Raw genomic sequence first — 22941 nt, forward strand, 5'->3', positions numbered from 1 at the left:
TGAAGAGCAGCTGAGGGAACTGGGGGTGTTTAGTCTGGAGAGGAGGAGACTCAGGGGGGACCTTATTGCTCCGTGAAAGAAGGTTGTAAGCTTGTGAGGGTCGGTCTCTTCTCCCAGATAACAAGCAACAGGACAAGAGGGAACAGCCTCAAGCTATGGCAGGGGAGGTTTAGATTGGATAGTAGGAAAAACTTCTTCACTGTAAGGGTGGTCAAGCACTGGAACAGGCTGCTCAGGATGGTGGTGGAATCACCATTCCTGGAGGTATTTAAAAAAATGCGTAGGTGCGGTGCTTAGGGGCATGGGTTAGTGGTGGGCTTGGCAGTCCTGTGTTAATGGTTGGACTTAGTGATCTCAAAGGTCTTTTCCAACCTAAATGATTCTATGATTTATAGCTCACTGCCTGCTCTGAGATAATTTACTGGTTTTATTCTTACTTCTTAGCATGCCCTTATACAAGGTAATTTGGAAAGTGTGTTACCCATCCTAAACATAAACTCTCCATGCAGATGTTCTTAGTACATGTGGAGTATTTAGGATGTCGTAGATTCTTTTCTGTGTACAGACAAGTTCTGACTTGTTTCTGCTTTATAGAGTACAAATTGAGAAATGAAAATTAAGGTAATTTGTCTACACTGGAAAGTTAATGCAGGTTTAAAGTACAATATAATAGAGATCTTGTTAAGCCAGCCTCCGTATGGATGAGTGTACTTCAGACATTCCTGGGTAGCACAGCTTGCTTCTAGGAAAGATGTCCATACACAGAAAGTAGTCAGGAAATAGCTCAGCTAGCATTGTTCAAACCATTTACCCAGTGAGTCATAAGAAATGTATGGTAAAATGAAGACTGAATCCCTCTCTCAAGTCTCTGTGCAGCTGCATCAAGATTCCCCTTCCACCCATCATCTATTATTAAAACCTTGTACGAGGCATGTAACTGCTATTAATTTTGCTCCGAGTGGGAGCCACGTGTGTCTGGCAGGAAGGAAGGGAGGTGTGCTAACAATGCTGGGGACAGCAGCTTGCGCTGTTATAGTTGTGACCTGTGTTTTGCCTCGCATGGTGCTCTAATGAATCAAAACGTACAGTAGTTACAAAGTTAGGATGCTTCTCAGCTGTCTGGCAGACATTGTTGGTCAGCCTTGGGGTGAGGAAGGTTCAGTCATCAGTGTCAGCTCAACTGAGAAGTTCCTTTTAAGACAGTGAGGCTTTCAACCTGGTTTGTTTGGTTTGTTCACTGTGTGTCTCCCCTGAAGCCTGCGCTCCCAGGCAGGCTGTACTAAGTGGTGAGCTGTGCTTCAAATTGCATCGTGATGTTTTTAGGGACTGGTGACACCCTGTGGGGCGTACCGAAGGACAGTCTTATTTTCTCATTTCTCATATTCTTTATGATGCCGACAACATTAATGAAAAAGAATATTCATTCCTTAAAGGTACTCTACTCTCATCCCTTAGCAAAATTATAAACAGTTTTTTTTGTGTCACAAGAAACAATTCATTTTTGTGCAAATAATGATGACATTGCAATTAAAGGACTCTAGCTTCATTGAGGAATAAGTAACAGGAGCAGGGGAGTTCCTGAGATTTGAATGGGTGTTTTCATGCCGATAGCCTGATGTTTAAGGGAAGGAACAAAGGAAGAATAATACTGAAGAGCTGTGATGTATTTTGGGCGAAATTTGTAAATAGGGTGTTTTCATAGCAATCTCTGGTCATCATGGGAATGTTTGTGTTGCAAATCCAAACCATATATGCCTCTGATTATTTTGTACTAAGCCTTTATTGCAAAACACGATTACTGAGGGCTTTCAACAAATCAGCCTTCATTAAGTTTATTATAGAGCTTGTTAAGAGGACTTGCCAGATTGTGACTGACACTCAAATATAGCAGAAGGAAACCAGAAGTCACTTTTCTGTAGTAAAGCCTGATCCAAATCTAAGATGCACACATATTTTGCTTGCTGAAGCTACATTGAAAGTGATGTGGATGCTTTGCATCTAAACTCAAATTTTATTATATGACATCTAAGAGTTTCTGTTACAGCAAATACATGAGTTTCTGCTGCATTCATGTCAGAGAGAAGATGTCTTGATGAATGTTTCAATGCTTTTTGTCTCTTTTTATTCTCTAAAAATTAAAAGCACAAATAGATCGCATGTTTGCAAGGCCAAAAGTGTCTTTCATACTCTGTAGGAACATAAACATTTAGAGTGCTGTCCACAAAGAGGAAAGTTTCTGTCTCAAAGAGAAAGCATGCAAATTTAGTTTTAAGTAGCACATATTTTGAAGGCATTTTTAAGGTATGTTTTCCTACAGTCCAGAAGAACTCAAGTGAATGGCTGAAAATCAGCTTCACCAAAAGAAAAAAACCCCCACCACCTCAAATGGTTGGTTTCCAGGTGAATGAGTTCCCTGAACCAGATATCTGTATGAGTGATGGGGTGAGAATGTGTGGCTAGCATAGGCATCAGAAAATAAGACTGTAGCATTTCAGATTGACATCAGTTTTAAGGGCAGTAGTCGCCACCAAAATGTACACTTAAGTTTCCTCTGAGCTTATAATGGTATCAGCTAATTGTACTATTAAATATTGTAAACTCTTTCTACCCTGGTGTGTCAAATCAAGATAGTTAAGCTTGAACTAGTCAATGTATTTTTTAAAATACAAACCTTTTCTTCAACCTACACAGGGAAATACTAACCTCTGATGCAATAGCAGCCATTTTTTTTTTTTTTTTTTAATATGTCCTTGTGCTGGTTTTGGCTGGGCTAGAGTTACTTTTCTTCATAGTAGCTAGTACTGGGGCTATGTTTTGCATTTGCGCTGCGAACAGTGCCGATAAGACAGTTGCTTTCCTTACTGCTGAGCAGCACTCACACAGCGCCGAGGCCTTTTCTGCTCCTCACCCCATCCTACCAGCAAGGAGGCTGGGGGTGCACAAGGAGTTGGGAGGGGATGCAGCCAGGACAGCTGGCCCCAACTGACCCAAGGGATATTCCATACCATACGATGTCATGTTCAGCATATAAAGCTTAGGGAAGAAGAAGGAATGGGGGGACACTTGGAGCGATGGCATTTGCCTTCCCAAGTAACCATTACGTGTGACAGAGCCCTGCTTTCCTGGAGGTGGCTGAACACCTGCCTGCCCGTGGGACCTAGTGAAGGAATTCCTTGTTTTGCTTTGCTTTTGTGTGCAGTTTTTGCTTTACCCCTATTAAGCTGTCATTATCTCAACCCATGAGTTTTTCTCACATTTACTCTTCTGATTCTCTCCCCCCTTCTGCCAGCAGGGGAGTGAGCAAGCGGCTGTGTGGGGCTTAGTCGCTGGCTGGGGCTAAACCATGACACTCCTCCTTGCTTCCCTCGTGGGCCGTTGCTTTTCAAGAAACCTTCAGTTTATTCTAGTTCGATTTGTCAATAAATACGAACTTGTTATATTCAGTGAGAGCTCTTTAAGCTCTCATTTAGCAGAAATGAGTTGGTAGAAACCACAGTGAAGTTGCTTCCCTGCTGGTACAACAACAGCTGTAATTTATCTAAATTGTAAGGAGGCTACTAGCTAGGTGAAAAGTGGCTATTGATGACTGTACTAGACGTGGCACAAATCAATATGTCTTTCCTGTGCTGAAAGGAAGAAAGATTCGGTCTAAACGCTGGATTCAGTCCAGCTTCTTCAGCTGAAATACAATTCCAGTGATCTAAGAGAGCAAAGCACAAACAAAACCTTATTGGTCCTTTTTAATACCGAAGCAAGCAAGATAAAGCAAACATCCTAAGCGCCAGAGAGTTCCTGTAATGATATTCAGAAGTTTTTCAAATACAGCCTGCTTTCCGTAGTCTGAGAAGCATGGTTGCTCTAGTAGTGGTAAAAATTCCTTCATAAAAGACAAACGAATCTGCACAGTAGCACTGCTCTCTGATTTTCACAATGTTTTCCTTCCATTTCAAAGCTGGGATTTCCCTAGCAGCGCTGAAAGTAGTAGAAGAGCTTAGTGCTAAATTCTTACATTTGGATACAAGTTTTGGACTGCAATGTATTTCAGGTGAGGTCTGTTCTCTCCACCAGGTATTGTCCATTTTCAATTCAAGGGAAAAAAAGCCAGCTTGAGGGAAGATAATAAGTAATGAAGTAATAAGAAGGTAAAGAAGAGTAAGGGGGGACGGAATGAGGAATGCATGAAATAGGCAAGTGCATGAATATCAGAAGAACAGAAAGGAGTTTAGGGGTAGAAATAGATAAGGTAGAGTAGGAAAAGAGGGTGAGGAGTGGAGAGCTGACCTTGCCCTAGGCAGCATGCCTGCTTTTCAGCTGCCTGGTTCTGCAGCTGCCCAGGTCTGCCAACCTATGCTGAGGGAGGTAACTTCTTTCCCTTCCAATAAGTGCTGGAGCATCAGTTTTCTAATAGGATCGGTTTCAGTTTAGTGGGGACCTAACTGCTGAGAAGGTGGGTTGGCATTGCAATGACAGCTGAGTCCACCACCACTGTTGGTTATACTAGTGAGTTTGTGGTGGAAGTAAACTTGTTGCCTAGCTGTGAACACCTAGCAGAGAGACTGTTTGTTGACTTGACTGGAAACAGATTGCCTATGGATTGCAGACAGGGAAATTTTGGGTAAGGCTGTGGAGCTAAGATCAGTGAAAATCTGTGCCTTTTGCAGTGTCGTAAAGATAACTAGTTTGACAAACTCTCTTCCTTTGGCTCTTTTATCCACAAATGTTGCCACTTGTTCTCAGTCAGGGACTTGGATATACATAGCTGTGCAAATGGCTTGATCTTGTGTTCTCACTTAGAGAGTGATGTGGCTCAGGCATGTACACATTGCTGATAGCACAACGTCTATTACTCCAGTCTTTAGGACTAGCCTTGAAGGCAGCTAATTCTTGTGTTTTGCAAGAAGCCTGTTGATGTGATCATAGTTAGGCTGTCTGCTGTGAGGACTAAACTTGGGGTGAGATAGTTGACTTAATACTTTCTGAATATCTCCCAGCCAAGTCCTTACTGAACAGGTCATTTAGCTCTTTATGATAATTTGTACAGTATTGCAAGACTAAACTTACAGTGGTCCAGCTTAGAGAACAGGTATACCTGATAAAAGCACATGGTTCTTATAAAAATGTTCTTTGGAGTCTCTACAGAAGCCTTCTCAAGGCAGAAATCTGTAGATTTTATTGGACTTTCCAGTTCATCAGAGCTGACGTTGTTCTGGGAGGACATAATTATCTGTTTTACTGGAAGGGAATAGGCAAATTGCCACAAAGCTAAGCTGTGACTCTTAAACAGAAGTTTAGCTATGCAACACCTCTTGAAATGTGGGCAAGATTTCCTTAAAGCTCTCAGAAAAGCATATTAATGTTTTAAACTAACTTCTTAATGCCTACAGACATTCTGCTGAAGCTACTCTTAGGAGGAAAATAAGTAGACCAAATTTATTAGTATTAATAATACATCTCTGAGAGTTTGTCTTTATTACAAGGTACTTTTTCAACAGCAGGAGTTTGTATTAGTAGCCTCTTCTCTGTAATGCCATCCTGTTATGTCTCCAGGTTTCTGCTCTGTGGGGCAGACCAAAGCAGTAATATTTTCCCATATTTTCTAGATTCTAGATCAGTGGAATTTCAAGAGGAAAATCATCTGCACTTAAAAGACTTCAGAACATACGCAGATCTCAAGAATCCAAATCATATTTTAGAATTTTTATTAATTGCGGTACAGATTGGTTTGGTCTAGGACAGTTAGGGCAGTCTTTGCAACATGTGAGACAACAAAGACTTCACATAATGAACTGTCATGGACAAACCTCTCTCAAAAGTCATAGCAGAAGTTCAGAGCAATCTTATGAACACACTTGATGTCCTTGCTAGACATACACTTTTTCTGTGAAGAATTTGCACCCGTGTTAGTGATAGTTAGTGATAGACCCCAGAAGAGGGGTCGGGAGCCTACACTCAAAGGCTCCCTTCTCATTAGAAACCCTGCTATATTCTTTGCCACCTTCCGAACTTCATCTGCTCTGTGCTGCAGCCTGGGTCCCAGTGAGTACCTGACTCAGAGGGCTGGAGCCATGTACGTGTGGTCTTCTGCTTGTGCAAGATCAGTGTTCATTAGTAAGCAGCAGAATAGGGATTCTTCTTCATTAAGGTGCCAGATAAACAGTGCTAGTGTTCCTGATGTTCAGAAAACTGGCTTTGAAGCATCGCAACATACTCTTAAGGACTTTTTATTGGAACTGTATATTTAATAGAAAATGTGCTTAAGAAATGAGTACAGAAAATGTAGCGCAGTGGACCTGTTCTAAGACTAAGTAGGGAAAAGGACCACGTGGATAGGAAGAGATATTGAGCACAGTATTAAAACCAACAAAAAACCCCAACAAACAAACAAACCCCACCATACATATCTGTTGAACTGAAGAAATCTCAGTTGAAAAGTCCTCTTCAGCTCCCTTCATATTTACAGAATGGAAGGTGTCATTATTCAAATTATGAAAATGTTTTTTTTAAAACATCTGTTGATCTGTAAAACTTTTGAGCCTAGACATGAATAACTGGGCTCAATGTTATTCAACTTTTACAAAGGGGAGCAGCGAACCTGTTCTTGCAGTGTGGTAACTGATGGGTACATTGAGTGTAAGAAAAGCAGGTTTCCTTGAGGCTGTAGGAGGCTCTTGGATAGTACAAATAAAGCACTCTTGATTGCTGTGGCTTTTCAGGTGCTTGTTCCAAGCCTAGCTCCAGCCCTGAACCACTTGGGAATGGGAGTGGGCTGAGGAACAACTTGCACTGTAGTAGGGACTGAGAGCGGTTGCTTCCAAAGTGTTGGGATGCTTTAGGAAATTAAGAATAATTTTAAATTGCAGTGGGTAAAAGCATAGGATTTACACCTCCCTTGCTAACACCTGTTAAAGGAATTAAAGATTTGGTGACACGGTAAGGTTTGCTAGCATGAAGTGTGATGCTTTTCAGTGCCCCATCTGTCCATAAAAAAGCTCCAGGCCACACTTTCATTTTGGAAGTGGAAGGAAACCTTTAAGAGGGGAGGGACATGGTCCATAAGGAATATTCTGTCATCAGGGCTTCTTGTGATGACAAAAATCTGTTGAGAAATATCTGCACTGCAGCAGCCATTTTAAGTCAGGATGATGAACCTTGCCTGGTACTAGTAGCAGCTCCTATGTTGCCATCACACCATTTTTTATATTTGTCTGTCATTTTTACTCTTTGATACTTTTGATCCAATGGTTTGTCGAAGTTTTAGACAAAATGGACGTAATAATGAAGAAGGTCCAGATTCACCATCTGGGCTCATTAAATTACTGATTTGAGAGTTGTCCTAGTGAAATTAGTGAGACCGTGCCTGGAGTAAAGCACAAATTATGGCTAAGTAAGGGTTTCAGAGTAATTATTTACACTTCCAAACAAAACAGCATTCTGTGTTTTTAGGCAAAGTGTAGTTAGATGGTTAACTAGGCAATGCAGAATCTGTGATGACTATTTTTGGATTTGTTTGTAACAGTATGTCACAATACTTAGAGATTTTGGTTTTCATTGCTTTGTGAGGAATAATTTGCAAATACTGTGATGGAGAATGCTCTCATACAAGCCCGGGGATGTGATTCTTACCATACAATGATTCATATAGACTTACAGGGCTGTCAGACTTGTTTGAAGGCTCTGAAGTAACTTGCTACATGACCATAAAATTTAGTTTAGTTTTTTTTCTCTGTCTCTGTTTTTGGGATTTTTTTTTTAATTTTATTTTTTTATTAAGCTCTTGCTTCCAGGCACCTCTGTAAATTGTTGATTAACTATTTTTCTGCCATATTCAAGTTATTTGGATTTTCTTTGCATATGCTGGGGTGATACAAGCATCCCAGAATTGCAGAATGGTCAGGGTTGGAAGGGACCTCTAGTCCTTCTAGGAGATCATCTAGTCCAGGGGTCCTCAAACTAAGGCCCGTGGGCTGGATATGGCCCCCCCCAGGGTCCTCAATCCAGCCCCCGGTATTTACAGAACCCCCCCGCCCCCCCCTGCCGGGGGTTGGGGGGGAAACCAAGCAGCCTGCCACTTCATCCACGCGCCGGCCCCCTGTTTAAAAAGTTTGAGGACCCCTGATCTAGTCCAACACCTTGCTAAAGCAGCTTCACCTAGAGCGGATTCAGCTGCAGTAAAGTACTCATGCAAAAAAAGCAGTAAAGAAAAATTGCATAGAAAAGTCAGTTGATATCACCTGCATGGTGAAGAGACACACTTATGTCACTAAAATTGACATATCTTGGCAAATTGTCTTTTAGAACTCAGTTTTTCTTTTGCTGAAAACAAACCAGTTTGGCTTATTTGACATTTAGGGTAGCTTTGAAATGGGAGGCTTAAATAATCACTTAAAATATTGACCGCAATGATTTTTATCAAGCTTTGATGTACACATATGCGTAGTTTTTTCCATTGGATTTTGGATGTGAGAAAAGTGGACTCTTAGAAAACAGCCACATAAAAGAATACTATCTTTTTTTTAGTTTTATGTGTCAGGATGGTATCCCATCTTTTTAGTGGTCCCTTCAGCTTATTTTGCTCTTGAACAGAAGAGCAAATCTTGGAGAACGCATGTAACGTATGCTAACAGTTGTTATTGATCTTATGCCACATTTATATCTTTTTCTCACCTTAATTGCTAATAACTGATTCAGACAGATATAGCAATAAAAGTATTTAACTGGTGAGTGGAAAACATTAAAAAGCTGCTGGCTTCCTGTGGAATGTGCAGTCCTAGACAGCTTGGCCAGCATCAGCAGGTTTCCTTTCTTGTTCCAAGCAAGCCCTTTTCCCATTGGAACAGGCAGTTCTGTAACAGCCCTGTTATCTTGATAATGGAACACTAATAGTAACAAGACACTGGAGGAAATTATGGAACTTCAATCTATAGAAAAAACACACAAGAACATTGGAGAAGGACAAGTAGACCGGGAGTCTGTGGTTGGCATGGCTGACTCTGCCTCTGGAGCTGCAATCTGCAGGAGATTTTCTGACCTTATTTGTGGCAGAATTGTTTGGAATAAAGTGGTTTAGAGAATGTCCTCATCACCGCGATGGGTCTGTTAGTACAAGGATTTTTTGTGTCATCAGTACCCAGCTTGCTTTTCAGCATCACATTACAGTTGGCTTCTCAAGCAGTCTGGACTTACTGTGGGTTTGAGTAAATAAGAAGTTTTGTAATACTCCTTATTTTTGCATTAGCTATGCCATTAATGGTTGTAAAAAATGGTGGTTCTGGTCAGACCCTGGGTGGCTGTGCTGCAAACCATGGTAGATATTTTAGCCTATAAACTAAGGAGCATCTCAGAAACTACCCCAAAATGCATGCCAGCAGAGCCACAGGATCCTTAATAAATAACTGCTGTAGCATCAGGTGGAGTAAGTACTGTTCCATTTCATTCACAAGTGACTCTGCTGGCATTTTAGAAATCTTATCATGACGTGAAAATACATGTATCCCTCGTTTTGCAAATTATTTCTCAAGTGATTACAATGACAGAGGAAACTGCTACTAAGAGCTGCACTCTATACCACAGAAACATGGGATATAGTCAACAGAAGGGAATGATTTTAGAGGTTACTGCTTCTGCATCCTTGGGATTATGTCCTGGCCTATATCCATATCATCACATCCTCCCTTCAGCTGCAGCACAACATTCCTATTAAGATAACAGGATGAAGGCAAAATAAATCGTGATACTGGGCTGTTTCTTTGACAGTATGCAGCAATGTTTTGGCCCATCTTTTGGCCATTTAACTGGATATACAGGGCTTTTACCATGGCTGAAATTAAATTTACAAATTTTGCATTGTTACCAAATTACTAGGAAATAACTAGGAATTAGTAATGATTCTTTAGATTACCCGAGGTCTTAGAAGTATCCTAAGACAGTTTTGCTTAAATAATACTGAGGCCAGTAGAGAAATATTTGTAGATTTTTTTTTAATATCAAAAGCAGATTTGAAAATTGTATTTGACATATTTGCTATTAAATATATTTCACGCTTAGAAAATATTTCCATAATAGAACTGCGCTTTAATATTGAGAAAAGTTTATTCTTTCTTTGGAATAGCTTTTGGGTGGCCAAAATGTCCATCATAGCTACAGTGTTTGCAAGTAACACACAGCGCACTTACTGGGTTCTCATGTGTGCTGATGGATGAGCTCCGTATCAAGCTCTGCTTAGTCAGACATGCCAGAACCTGAAACATACACCTAATTCCCATAAGATATCTCCCTTTATATAGCACTGGGCTCTGATAAAATTTGGCTGTGGATGTGAAAGAGCAGCAGTAGGGAAGCAGAGTTTATTTTTTCAGGATCATGACTAGACTGCATTTTATAAAATGAAAAGCAGCCTGGAGTTCTGTCTTCACATGGCATAGTACTTCTAGAAGTCTTGATGGCTAATTGTCATTTGGGCTTGTTGAAGCTTAATTGACTTTTCTTCTCACAGATATCCACATTTCTAGAAAGCAGAAATGACCATGACTGCCAACAAGAATGCCAGTGTCAACAGCAGAGCTGGCGGGAGTAAAGTGCCTCAGGACACTCTGGATAGGTAAGTGGTGAACTGCAGGCTTTGTAGATTCTGAGAAAGGTTTGTCTGTGTTTGGAACAAAATCTCTGTTCAAAGGTAAGTGACCTCTATTCTGACAGAGAGAGTGCTTTGCTGGACTGAAAGTAATTTTTTTGTAGGGGTTGGAGGAACCGAGGTATGACAAAAGGTCTGCTTCTGGCATATTTCCGTTGAGCTATTTCAGCTCACCAGCAGGTTATGATGAAAGTGATGGCAAGGAAGGACCTGTGTGGAAGGCACTGTGTAGGCCTCAGGAGGTTTGGGCTAAATTTCTTTGCCATATGACTGCATATCAGCTTGTCTCCATTGCCAATCTCCAGTTTGTATTTTGTATTGGCATCCGTCACATTTTCTCTGCTGTTACCTGTCTTGACAGACAGTGGGCAGAGACTTGCCTCCTGTTGCAGGTCAGGCAGTGGGTGTGAAAGGGCTGAATGTACAGGGCTCATCTCTGTTCTTTGCTTATCTCCTTTCTGTAGCTTTAAAGTCATTGACAAAGTAGATCAACTTCATCATTCATAGCTAGGGGAAAACTGTAGCCAAGGACACCACCTTAAGTCCCCAAGCCTGGCAATCCTGAGGGAATCAGTCTGTTTAGACTAGACCAGAAAACAGTGTGCTTGCAAATTTGTGCATGTTTACTTGTGGCTAAGAAACGCTATCCTAATAAAGTTCCAGTCCATCAGAAGGCTGTGATGCAACTGCACGCAGTGATGCAGATGCCTGTAGCTGCAGATACCTTTCACTCCTGAATTAGTGCAGTTAAATGGCAAGAAGGGTCGAGTCGGTTATTGCTCCCTTGTCCTTCAGTTTACATTGATCAAAGGCAGTGTTTTGAGGACAGGAAGTATTCTTTGGACAGCTGTGCTTTGGAATATCGCTTTGGTGTGCAAGTAAACAACTCACCTGCAGCCAACAGTTTCACATACCTGTGTCAGAAGGAGTCTTGTTCTCAGCCACAGCCTTTACAAAGTAAAGCTGACTGATTCAGCCTGTGGCTCTCACACAGGACAAGCCCATCAGCTGCTCTTGTTCTGGGGCTTACACTTGCAAAACCCTCACTTAAATCTGTAGTCCCTCTAGGGCAGCCTCAGTGTGCTTTGGGAAGGTTTAAACTACTATCGCATTAAAGTACCTTTATGAATTAACTGTTTGAACACAGGAGCAAAGCTCTAGACTTTGGATGTCAAGTTAGTGAGTGGAGCAGAAAGCCACAGAAACTGCAGGTTCTGTCTTCCAAATATATGAAGTGTCTATTGATATATTGCTCTGTCCTTGCTGTACCATTTTGTCCAGCTCTCCAGGGAATTCTTGCATGGGTATATTGTCCTATTCTATTCTGAGGGACTGTTCTATAGTGTCTTACACAGTAATATTCTGATGTCTTAATTTTTCTTGTGTTTTGGCTCAAAACAAGACTCTAACCCCCTTATAAACAGCATAGAGGAGGAACATGTAAATAACTTGCACTGACCTTACAGATTTCTGTACTGCAGTAATACCTTTATGCTAGGTATTGGATATAGAAACAAGGAAGGTTCTCTTTGCCTTACGAAGTTCAACAAGTAACTCCATAGAGGGAAAAAGCAGTGGAGGTCCCGTTTGTTAGGTGCTTTGGGATAGGAGCATGGGTTGTACCAATGTCAATGAAATGCTCCAATCACTTTGGCCAGGCCAGGTGGCATCTGTTCTGGCCACACCTGATGGAGGGAGGGTACCACACCTGATAAGCGGTACCAGGGTTACTCCTAGCTGACAGCACTACAGTATGTGCATAGAAAGGGTATATTGGGAGAATTTTGCTGTTTCGAACACATAGTAAAGACTGTAATTCAGGTGAGATTCACAGAATTACTGTTTGATTTTGTCCACTTGAAAATGAAGGGTCAGAGGCAAAAAGTTCCTGTGTTGGCAGCTGTCAGGTAGAATAACTGGTGCGGATGGAGAAGTTCAGACAGAGAATTTGAGAAGTGTTGGCTTTGATCTTAGCAGGGAGCTATAGGTCAACTTCAAAGTGGTGTTGAATACTGGCTTGGTTTGGCTTACCTGCCATTGTATTCTGAACTTTTCCAAGCACAAACAATGGAAAAGGGAAAATATAAATTAAATCCTGAGATTTTTCAGGATGGAAGCAATGGAAGAGATTTTTTTTGAACAGTTGATTTCTCTTCTATTTTTTTTAAAGGAAAGCCTCGTTTTAATGGCACATCTCTGTTTTCCTTTTAAATAAACATTTAAATGTTGGATTTGTTCTCAGTTTCAGTTGTCCTTCCCTATTTTGTGCACATATGGCTGCCTCTGCATTGCCTCTGTATCTAATAACTTATTTCTCTCTTTCAGCTCTCTGCCATACCTTCCCACTTATCTACACATATTATTGAATCACAGTAATCTCAGGAAATTCCCAGGCAATTTTCTTGAGTTGGATGAAACCGCCTCATCCTGATTACCAAGGGATAGGTTGGCTTACAAAGTAGCAGTGAATTAATAACCCAGAGCCTTAGGTGGAACCCCTAACCTAGTCCTGTCTCTGCTAGTGACCTCCTTTGTGGCATTGTCACACTCTTCCCATGTCTAAATCTTTCTTTAGGCTGATTTGCATTTCTTCCTCCTGGTACTGTTCTCCTTTCACGTTCTCCTTTCCCTTCTTAAATTGTGCAGTTGACTAAAGATATAGATAACCAGCATCCATTCTAGTGTCTTTTATTAAGGATATGTTAAGGCTGTGTTAAAGCTCAGCAGAAATGGACTCTATATTCTTGTACACTTCCCAATTTGTTAGTTTGTGCATTTGACATCTCTTAGTACAAAACAGGAAAAATATAAAGGGGGGGGGGGGCAGAATGGCTAGAGGAATTTCTAGAGAGATATTCATATCTAGATATTAAAACCAGATCCATAATGATATCTGGCATTTTCAAGTTGTTTATCATCCTTCCATCAGTGTGGACAGATTGGTGCTGGGAACTTGGGTCTAGACTTCAGTGAACTTGGGTCTAGACTTCAGTGAACTTTGGACCTACTCTTTTGTTCTAAAATCTTTTCCATTCTCAATAGCTTAGAAAGTACTGTCAGGTACTAAGTTATTGGATAATAACTGTCAAATAAACTGTCTTTCCTTATCATCACCATCTGTTTTGATTAGAATTTGTCAGGAAAAGATTTTGTAATTACAAGTATAGACCTGAAGCTAAGGAAAATCTTTGAGTTGCACTTGTGTGACAAGTGAGGAGATGAATAGGTTGTCATGCACCAGTTCTTCATCTATTATTTTGCCTTATGTAATCTTCTTCATCTGTCTGTGTGAAATCCTGTAAGAGGATGTTATTTGAGTCAACCATGAGGATTCTTTGTTTTAGTCAGACTGTAAATCAGTGGAGTAAGTGCTGGCATAATAAAATTTTAAGACTACAGGATTTATTGCAAGCATGTTAAAAAGTCACTTAAACTGAACAGTCATTGTCTTTGTTTAGTATGGGATTTGACTGGAGATTTGGAAATCTGCACTTTCTCTATAATTTGTAGGAGTAGAGTTTCAGTAAGTACTGATACTGGCATAACACAGGTATATTAGCCTCGTGGTGGCTAAGACATCTTTTTAGTGTTATTTCTTGTCAGTCCTAGTTTTGGTGGGGTTTATTTTTGCAAGACTGTTCAGTTGGACTTGATCTTAAAGGTCTTTTCCAACCTAAGTTATTCTATGATTCTAAGACGAAAGGTGTGTTTCAGTGATAGTGTCACTACCTGGTTCAACCTTTTGTGATTTCTCATGGGTCAGTAAAAAAGATCAGTAAAGTCTATAGAAGTCTTTCTAATTACTTTGGTTATGAATCAGACCCATGTAGATCATAGATTTAAATTTTAATAATAAAAATCTTCAGTGGAAAGGAAGTGCCTACAAGTAAGCATATATACCACTGCATGCTTTGAAAGCATCAAGATTCTTGCAGTAACTAAGATTCCCTTGGTCCTCACCAGAGTGTGGATCCACTGGCGTGAGGTACCACAGCTGTTTTCCCACCAGCATTGTGCTAACGGCAGTTTAGGAAATGAGGGAGAGACAGAGAGCAGGGTGAGGACGTTACTTTGGAGGATAACCATGAGTCTCACCTGAGAAACTGGTTGTGGGATTCACAGGTTTCTGCTGTGAGCACAGGAGGGGAAAACATTTGGATCTGAAGAAAGTGATTTAAATAAACATTCAGACTAAAGCATTCTTTCTGAAATTACCTGAGGTTCATTCACCAATTGTTACAAATGGAGATTTTTGTGTGTCTTAGGTGCAACAAATTTAATTGTGCTCTGAATAGAAAGATTGTAGGAAGATGACAGGGGTGGTTGAAGGTATGGAACATTTTTGCTACAAAGCAGGAATAGATTGACTGGGACTCTTTCATCCTGAAAAACAAAGGATTGGAAGGGAGGAAGGGGTAATAGAAGTGTCTGAACAGAGATGGTAAATAGGGAAAAAAATCTCTTGCCATTTAAGAATTAATCATATGAAACTAGAAGAGAACAGTTTGAAAATCAGTTGAAAAGAAGGCACTTCTCTGAAGCATCTTTTTACACTACGGAACTTACTGCTATAGGATGTTGCAGTCCGACAAATTCATGGAAGAAAAATCTACCAAAGGCTTTTGGCCACAAAAGCAAAATCTGTAATATGTCAACAGACTGTTCAGCTGGTGAAGTAGCACTGCATGCTCCTCTTGCTCTTACGCTCTTCTTTAGGCGCCTGCTAACTGACACGGTCAGTGACAGAGCCTGGACTAGGACTGTGCAAGCCAGAGAGGACATTCTGATGTTGTTTGGAACAACAGTCAATTATAGGAAGCAAGTATTAGAGATTTTGCGAAAGGGTCATTATACTTACGAAATGAGACTTTCTGGCTTTCGGTGAACTTCAAGGACACAATTTTAATCCTTCCTTGTGAGTCACTGAGGTGAACGCCAAGGAACAGGAGGTTAGGAAAGCACCTTACGCATAGCTGAAAGCAACTTCTTAGCAATTCTGGCAGGAAGCAGCTCTGTGAAATCTTACTAGCCGTTCAACGGGAGACAAAGGAGCCCATAGCATGCTTGCAGCTAGCGCATGACCCTTTTGCATCAAATGACTACTTGGTTTGATTGCACCATGCTTAAGAGGATCAGCGTAACTCTGAGGAAACCTTAAGAGAACAGAAGTCAAAGAAAAGGTGTAGTTGTGTTTGTAGCTCTCTCCCCCCAGTGTGGCTTGCTTTCCCTTAGCAAATGAGTTAACGTTTATCTGGAGTCTTTGTGTTTTATTGCAGAAACTTTGTTTGAATTTGTCTGAATTATAACTTTGTTCTAATCTTGAGTTTGCTCCAGTGCAAAGGTAAGTGTAGAAATGGCACTACTAGCTCTGACTTAAAAATCACCTCAACACTGTACTGTATGAAAAGCGGCATACAGTTATGTCTATGAGGTCATGCTCTACTTAACAGAATATAGGTTTCAAACTTGTAGTCTGTTTAGTCTAACAGGGAAAAGGAGAAAAAAACTCTGAACAAAATAATTATATATTAATGTATCATTGTATCTTAAAATTGCAACTTTATTTGAGGTGCTAGATGTGACTAGCGCCAGTCCAGAGCTGAAAAATGTTTAAAGTGTGGCTACATAACTTCTGCAAATCATTCTATGTCTTCCTCTCTGGCTAATATGCCATCTTGTAACTGGGGATCTCAAAGTGTCTTACAGACTTAACTTGAGCCTTTTCACCTATTGTAGTGTGCTACTGGAGTACAGGAAGGGTTTGTTTTTAGAGGAGCCCATCGATCTACAGTTTTTATCAGAGGGTGTTGCATGAGGTGTAAGTAATTTCAGAATTTGGAGATACAGACTTCTTCCAATGTAGTTGTAAGTGATGGGCTTTCCCTTTACCTCCAACATTTTCTGTGGTGCAGGCTCTGCCTGACCTGAGTCCCACCTTGCAAGCTGGATGCAGAGCTAGAAATAGTAGAACTGTGCTCCTGCCATGTGTGTTGCCCTGATAGAGGCAGTGTTGGAATGAGAAACAGAATAAATCCATTTTTACTGTAGGATAGGATTTAAAAATCGATTATCTAATTAAAAATATTTAAAAATATGAGCAGTGTCTTTTTGGACAGAACATATTGCTGTACACAGGTTTACTTAGACATTGATTTGATGTACTTTCATGACTAATAGCTTTTGGCTAAATGTCTGTTAATCTGGAAAAAATTGTATATATTAATAACTATTTTTGTAAAAGGCATACTTAATGTAGACAAAACTAGGGATATATTTTGATTAATTAAGCAATATATGCACTTTACAATATATCTCAGAATAATGTCACTACAGTTATTCTCAATTTCTTGGAAAGCAAGTAAAGGTGATTGTGCTCTAATTTCTTACAGAACAGTACAAAGTCTGTCCCATGTGAAGCACATTTAAAATGTGTGCATATGAGTTTCACAAATCAAGACTTAAGAGTGAGCTTTTGAAAGCTTAAGCATATTTGTATACCATTTACAGTGAACAAAAATCAAGTTTACTGTATTTTACTAGTATTTATTGTATATTATTATTACTAGTATATATTGTATATATTGTAGCTTATTAGTAATATGTATAGAAGGACTGCCTGAAGAGCTAGAACAAACATCTTTTTGGTTTAATGTCTCTGGGCTTGATTTGGGAAGATAGCCAAAGCAAAAACCCATCCTGGTTATGGTTGTGCAAAAGTACTGTGAGTCTGAAGAAAGCTATTCTTTGAGGCTATGTGTCTGAGGAGAACTATGTCATGTGAGTTTTGGTACGGATTGGGTTTTCTGATGTGAGCTGTTGTCTTTCCACTCAATCTGCACAGGAAGGGTGACATCCTCAATGAGCTGGAGATTGTCCTCCACCTGAACAATCGTGATTTAATGACATGATGAATTGAGGGTGCTGATGCATCCTGTTGCAAGGCATCAGAAATCGGTGCTAGCACAGGATTACATCTGCAAATTCCTGTGAACACTAAGTCGCAAGTTAAGTTCCTCAGCTAATAACATTCATAAAACTTCTCTTTTCTAAATACATCTAGTTGAATCTTTGAATCAAATACACTCTTGCTTGGTTAAAGCTAAAATCTGATCTCCGAGTTGCATCTTTCTCCTTGCCTGGGAGGAATTGAGCCGGGTACCCACAAACCTCTAAATATGGGCTTTGGTTTTTATCTCCCAGGAGTGTGTGAGGCCATTCCTGCTGTCACCAACAATTTGTCAGCCCCATTAATCTATCATGTACTGAGATATATTTTCATTGGCTTTGTGGCTCAGACTCTCTTCAGAATTTTAAGTTAATGGGACAGAATTTTAATTGGCATGAGTTAGCTTACCTCCAGTAAAGGCAATGGAGATGCACCGCCTAAACCAAATTACTGTCTGGCCTAATATAACTCTAGAGGTACCCAAGGAGTGTTTCATCTGAATTGTTTATAATTCTTTAAATATCAATTAATATAATTACTTATATTTCTGAACTAAATGAGCCCATGGGGTAGTGTTATGTCCAGTTGTTATCATGAGTCTGGGATTATTCACTGTTGTTATTCACAGGTAAAATCACTGTTGGAAATTCAGAGGGAAGGCTCCTCAGGCTGATGCATTCACTTGCTGCTAGCTAAACCAGAGGCCATATCTGGACCTGTTTCCACAGGGCCTCAGCTTCTGTGTAGCCATCATCAGTCATGTAGATGGGAGGCCAGATGCTCCTCTTCTGGAACAACAGGTTTTTGCATGTTGTGTGCTTGCATCTTGATTTTGGGGGTTACAGATGACCACAGGAGGGGCAAGGCTGTGGAGGACTGATTTGCAGTGTTAGCAGAACCAGCAGAGTCCTGGGGTTTTTGTATTCGGCTTCCAGTATCCACCCTGATTCTTTTGTTTGGGAACCTGGTAAATAATCGCTGCATTTGTGTAAGCAAACAAACCCTCTCTTGTTTTAGCAACAGTGGTCTTGATGTTTGAGCATGACAGAACGCAGCAAATGTAGGCTATGTAGGAGAAGTATTGCTTGGGGTGGTTACTAGGAAAAGTATTCTTTTGGGTTGGTTACATGTCTCCATCATGCATTCATATCCATGCTCAGCTACTTCATGTGCACATCAAGGTCTTGTGTTTTATTACTGTATTTCTATGATGAAAGCAGAAAAAAAACCGACGTGTAAAATCACTTCCAAAATCAGTCAGTCAAGCCAAATGCATTCAGCTGTACAGAAAATTTATATATTTTTTTTATTTTTAAGTGAAATTAATTCTTGGTCCACATTAATAAATCCAACTAAAATACTTTGTTTCCTTTGAAAAAAGGGTTATGTAGTTGTGGCCTGGGCAGAGGACCAGAAAAATTTTGTCTTAAGAATTGGGGCCTCCAGAATTCTTAAATAAAAGAATGTGCAGATACGTCTGGCATTGGGCTTAAGCAGTGCTCCACTGCTGTCAGTGCTGGAGTGTGGGTGGCAGTGGCACTTGTTTGCTCTGCTGGCTTGTCCTGGGACTGCTCTATTTTTTTTCCCTTTCCACAGTAAATTTTTCATTTCACAGGTGATCTCATGTCAGAAATAAAACCTCTCTGTATAGGGAGAAGTATTATCTTCAGAGAGGCAATGCCTGTGCAGTACTTTTCTCTCAGAGAGATCAGTTTATGGACAAAACTGTAGTGCTTTTTGCTTGCTGTTACATGATTTGTAACAATATGATTTTAACTTAACTCATATAATTTCAATCCTGTTATTGTAACTCTCCAACCCTAATAAAAAAAAAAGTGAACAAAAAACCAAACCCCACAACCCAAACCAATGCCCTTCAGTTTTCTGTTAAACTGTAGGCACTGTCCAGATTTATTGTCAGGTCATTCATCCAGGTGTGGTCCAGTCTGCCTGCACTGACAGATGAATTATCTTGCAACTAATGCAAAAGAGCTGTGTTCACGTCTGGGGCTGGGTGCCTCAGGGGGCAGATAAGGCAGAGGGACACAGAACAGCTCCCTTGCCAGTACTGCAGCAGAACGTGGTGAGGGAGATAACTGCATCCACCATGATGGAGCCCGATCCTACTGTAAGAAAAATATTAACAGTAAGATAACAAAATGTAATTTTTTTGTATTTATGTATTTCATGTAAATATAAGTGTATAGACTATTATATTTATTACATGTCCTGAATTTTCTGAATGGAGAGCATTGTGAAGAAAGCAGTAACTTGGAAATCAAAGAATGCATCTTCAGCTCCCTGTGTTGCTCTAAACCAATGAGGTTTTGGTCTTATTTGAAACTCTGTGTACAATTTTCCCAGTAATTATATTATGTGTGATTGCCATTGTCTTAACATGATTATGATACAGTATTCTCTTATCTCTTACTCTTTCTTTGCTAAGTATGTGAGCAGTATTGCTGTGAGTGATGGAAAAGCTACTTCTTTCCTTTTTGTGAATGGCTGCATTTCAATTACAGGTGAAAAGACTCTCTCTGCCTGGGCTCTACGGTTAGTTGCACAGTTTAAAGGCGTCTCCATAAAACATTGGTTATAGATAGCTACACTGTTCTTCACAATTGGATAAAATTTGCTGTGTGGATGATGTTCCCATCTGTGCTTAATAGGAAGTTTAGTGAAATGTTTGGATGCCAGTTAAGTTTGTGTTACAATGATATGCTGGGGGAAAAATGTTAGTGTGTTTGCTGCTGCCTCTACTGTGTGCTGAATGCTTACCAAAACAACGGAGTGGTGTGTCTCAGTGAAAACCTTTCTCTGCAGGAGGCACGCAGGTGTAGATGCAGAAAACTGCGACAGAGAAAACAGCAGTCTAGAAGTGGCTGATGGTTTTTCACAACTAAAGTTGTGCATCAGGGGGAGATTTGTGCATGGTTTGGCAGGTTAGTAGTTGTCATTTCATGCTTATTTGGGCCTACGAGGTCTTGTTTTCAAGGGGCTCTGGAGGGGGAGAAGTGAGACCAGCTTGGAAAGGAGAGTAAGCTACTTATGCCTAAAGCAGGGAGCTAAGTCTTCTTTTTATACATTTTAAAATAAAAACTTCTTTTGTTCCATCACTTGTGGGGTAGCCTGGGCTGAAACAGCTCCCAGTTTTCCCAGTCAGAGCAGCCCTTGGAGACTGTGTTAGAGCACCAAGGGGCCAGTGGTGTGAGTTCAGCTCATGTGCTCTCCCTGTGTCCCTGCCTCTCCCTACCGCCTGCCCTGGGCAGCAGATGAGACAGGGCTGGGACTGTCACCTCGCTGAGCTGGCAGAGCTCCTGCCAGCTGAGCGTGGCTTAAGGCAAGGAGCTGCTCCGCACTGAACTGCTGAGATGTATTTTCTCGCCAAAAAGATTTGCCTGCTGCTCAGAAATACTAGTGGGAATCCTCTTAGCACTTTAGGAATTTTTGGGAAAAAACCCGTAGAAAATTTGTTACTTTAAAGAAGAGTTAAGTTTTGCAGTGAACTTGAATAGGAAGAATAGCAGTTCAATAAAATTCTGTTAAGAGTAAGCAATATGCTAGGTTATTTGAGCCATGAGGAGACACTGCTTTTTTTTTTTTAACCATTGAGGTTTAGAAAACAATACAAATAAACTTCAGCCAAACAACTGTGAAAACCAAAAAACTGATGTGAAATCTATTAGCAAGTATTGTACTCATTTAAAAGCATAAACAACTTGAACTGTGCGGCTGACAATTTTTCAGCAGGTCAGTTCCCAGCAGTGCCAAGCTGCATTTGGTTCTGAAAGGAACAAAAGCTGTTATTTACCCTGTCAGGCTGGAGGTGGGTTTGGGACACGGAGCTCTGGCAGCTCAACTCTGAACAGGATCGTGGGAGGCAAGAGGGTGCCTACTGTCATCAGGAACAGAAACATCAGCAGTGGGAACAAGTCAAAGCACTGATTCAAGTGACCCTGAAACTGGGAAGAGCTTGAACACAGACTTTGTCTTTATTGCTGTCCTTTATCTGGGTAAGTGGCATCAGTGGGGTGCTGATTTCTGATGGTCTGAGGCATAATGTTCCTTTTCCTCGCCCTGCTCAGCAGTGACCTCGGGGCAGTGGATCACACGGCATACTGAAATCTCTTGAAATCTGTTTATCAGGGTTGCAGAAATATTCTTCTAAGCACAGTGGTGTAGAGATACAAGAGAAGAGGGGTTTGTAAGACAAGGTAACAGCTTCTAATTAGATCAAGAGAGAGAATTGAGGAAATAGACCTACTTTTGGATACATTGTTTGGGTTTCCTCAAACAGTTGATGATAGGGGGTGGGTAATTTTCCATTTCTGTTGTTGGCCATTCTGTTTCACTTTAATTTTAGATGTCCCTTCAGGAAGATGCATTACTTATTTTATGTGCACTTGTCAGTCAACCAAGTCACTTTTTTTCAGATGTAAGTTGTGTTAACATATCCCTCCCATTTGCACAGCTTTTTGAGGAAAAAAAAAAAAGCCCTACAATTCTGATTGCATTTTGCTTCGTGCAGCTTCAGATCAACTTTGCTTTATTATTACTTGGAGACCGCAGGAATGTATCTTGGCAAATTACTTCTCATTGTAATTTAATTCTCATGGCACTTTGAATGCTTGTAGATACAGCAAATCATACCTCATCATTAAAATTACATTTTCTATTAGGGTTTATATTTGCTAAAAACACTGGAAACTAACAAGCCTCTTAGAAAGCAGAGAGTTGTAGTTGACAGGTTAGACTAAAAGTGACATTTTTAATGCAATTGTGTTCTGTTCCAGTACAAAGACTACTTAGACTAATGCTGCAATATCTACTTGTTTAATCACTACATTTACATTAGCGTATTCAGTAGTACTAAGACCTGAACTGCTCTACATTTTTGCCGAAAATTATTGCCACAGCATAGTTTTGGAAAAGTTTCTTACATCTTTCTAATGCTTTTATTGCTCTGAATGTAATGAATAAAAGCAATGAGCAAGATACTTGTTAAAACATTTACAGGAGTCCTCATCAATGCAGTAACAGAAAACCGGAGCAGAAGTCTCATGTGAATTTGGGTTTTGGGTGGTGGTAAGAAGTGAGACAGAAGTCCACAAGGCATAAAATGTAGTAGTCATGTGCCAAACATTTTTCCATCATAATGCAAATATTTCAGTTTTTCTGGAGGAAGTTGTCCTTGGCAATGAAAATCTGTTGCCTTCTGGATGAGGAAGATGTTGGCAATCTCACTGCAAAGACCAACAAAGATACAAGTCATGAGTATTACTAATGATGTTTCAAGTTCTATGAGTATCTGTCCATTAGGAGCTGGCCTAAGACCCTTATCTCTTTTCACTTGAGCTGTTGAAAA

At 40.4% G+C, this 22941-nt stretch overlaps 1 protein-coding gene across 8 annotated transcripts in view; it reads left to right on the forward strand.

Moving 5' to 3' along the window:
* Positions 1 to 22941, forward strand: part of DENND2B (DENN domain containing 2B) — a 180379-nt gene that overhangs the window by 67262 nt on the left and 90176 nt on the right. For all 8 annotated transcript variants that reach the window (XM_056353629.1, XM_056353626.1, XM_056353623.1 and 5 more), the window contains one exon: positions 10493 to 10597. In XM_056353629.1, coding sequence (XP_056209604.1) covers positions 10518 to 10597 — 80 coding nt within the window. In that variant the 5' untranslated portion in view covers positions 10493 to 10517. The remainder of the gene's footprint in view (positions 1 to 10492; positions 10598 to 22941) is intronic.

Source organism: Falco biarmicus, chromosome 10 (genome assembly GCF_023638135.1).
Source record: "Falco biarmicus isolate bFalBia1 chromosome 10, bFalBia1.pri, whole genome shotgun sequence".
In the NCBI taxonomy this organism is placed as follows: Eukaryota; Metazoa; Chordata; class Aves; order Falconiformes; family Falconidae; genus Falco; species Falco biarmicus.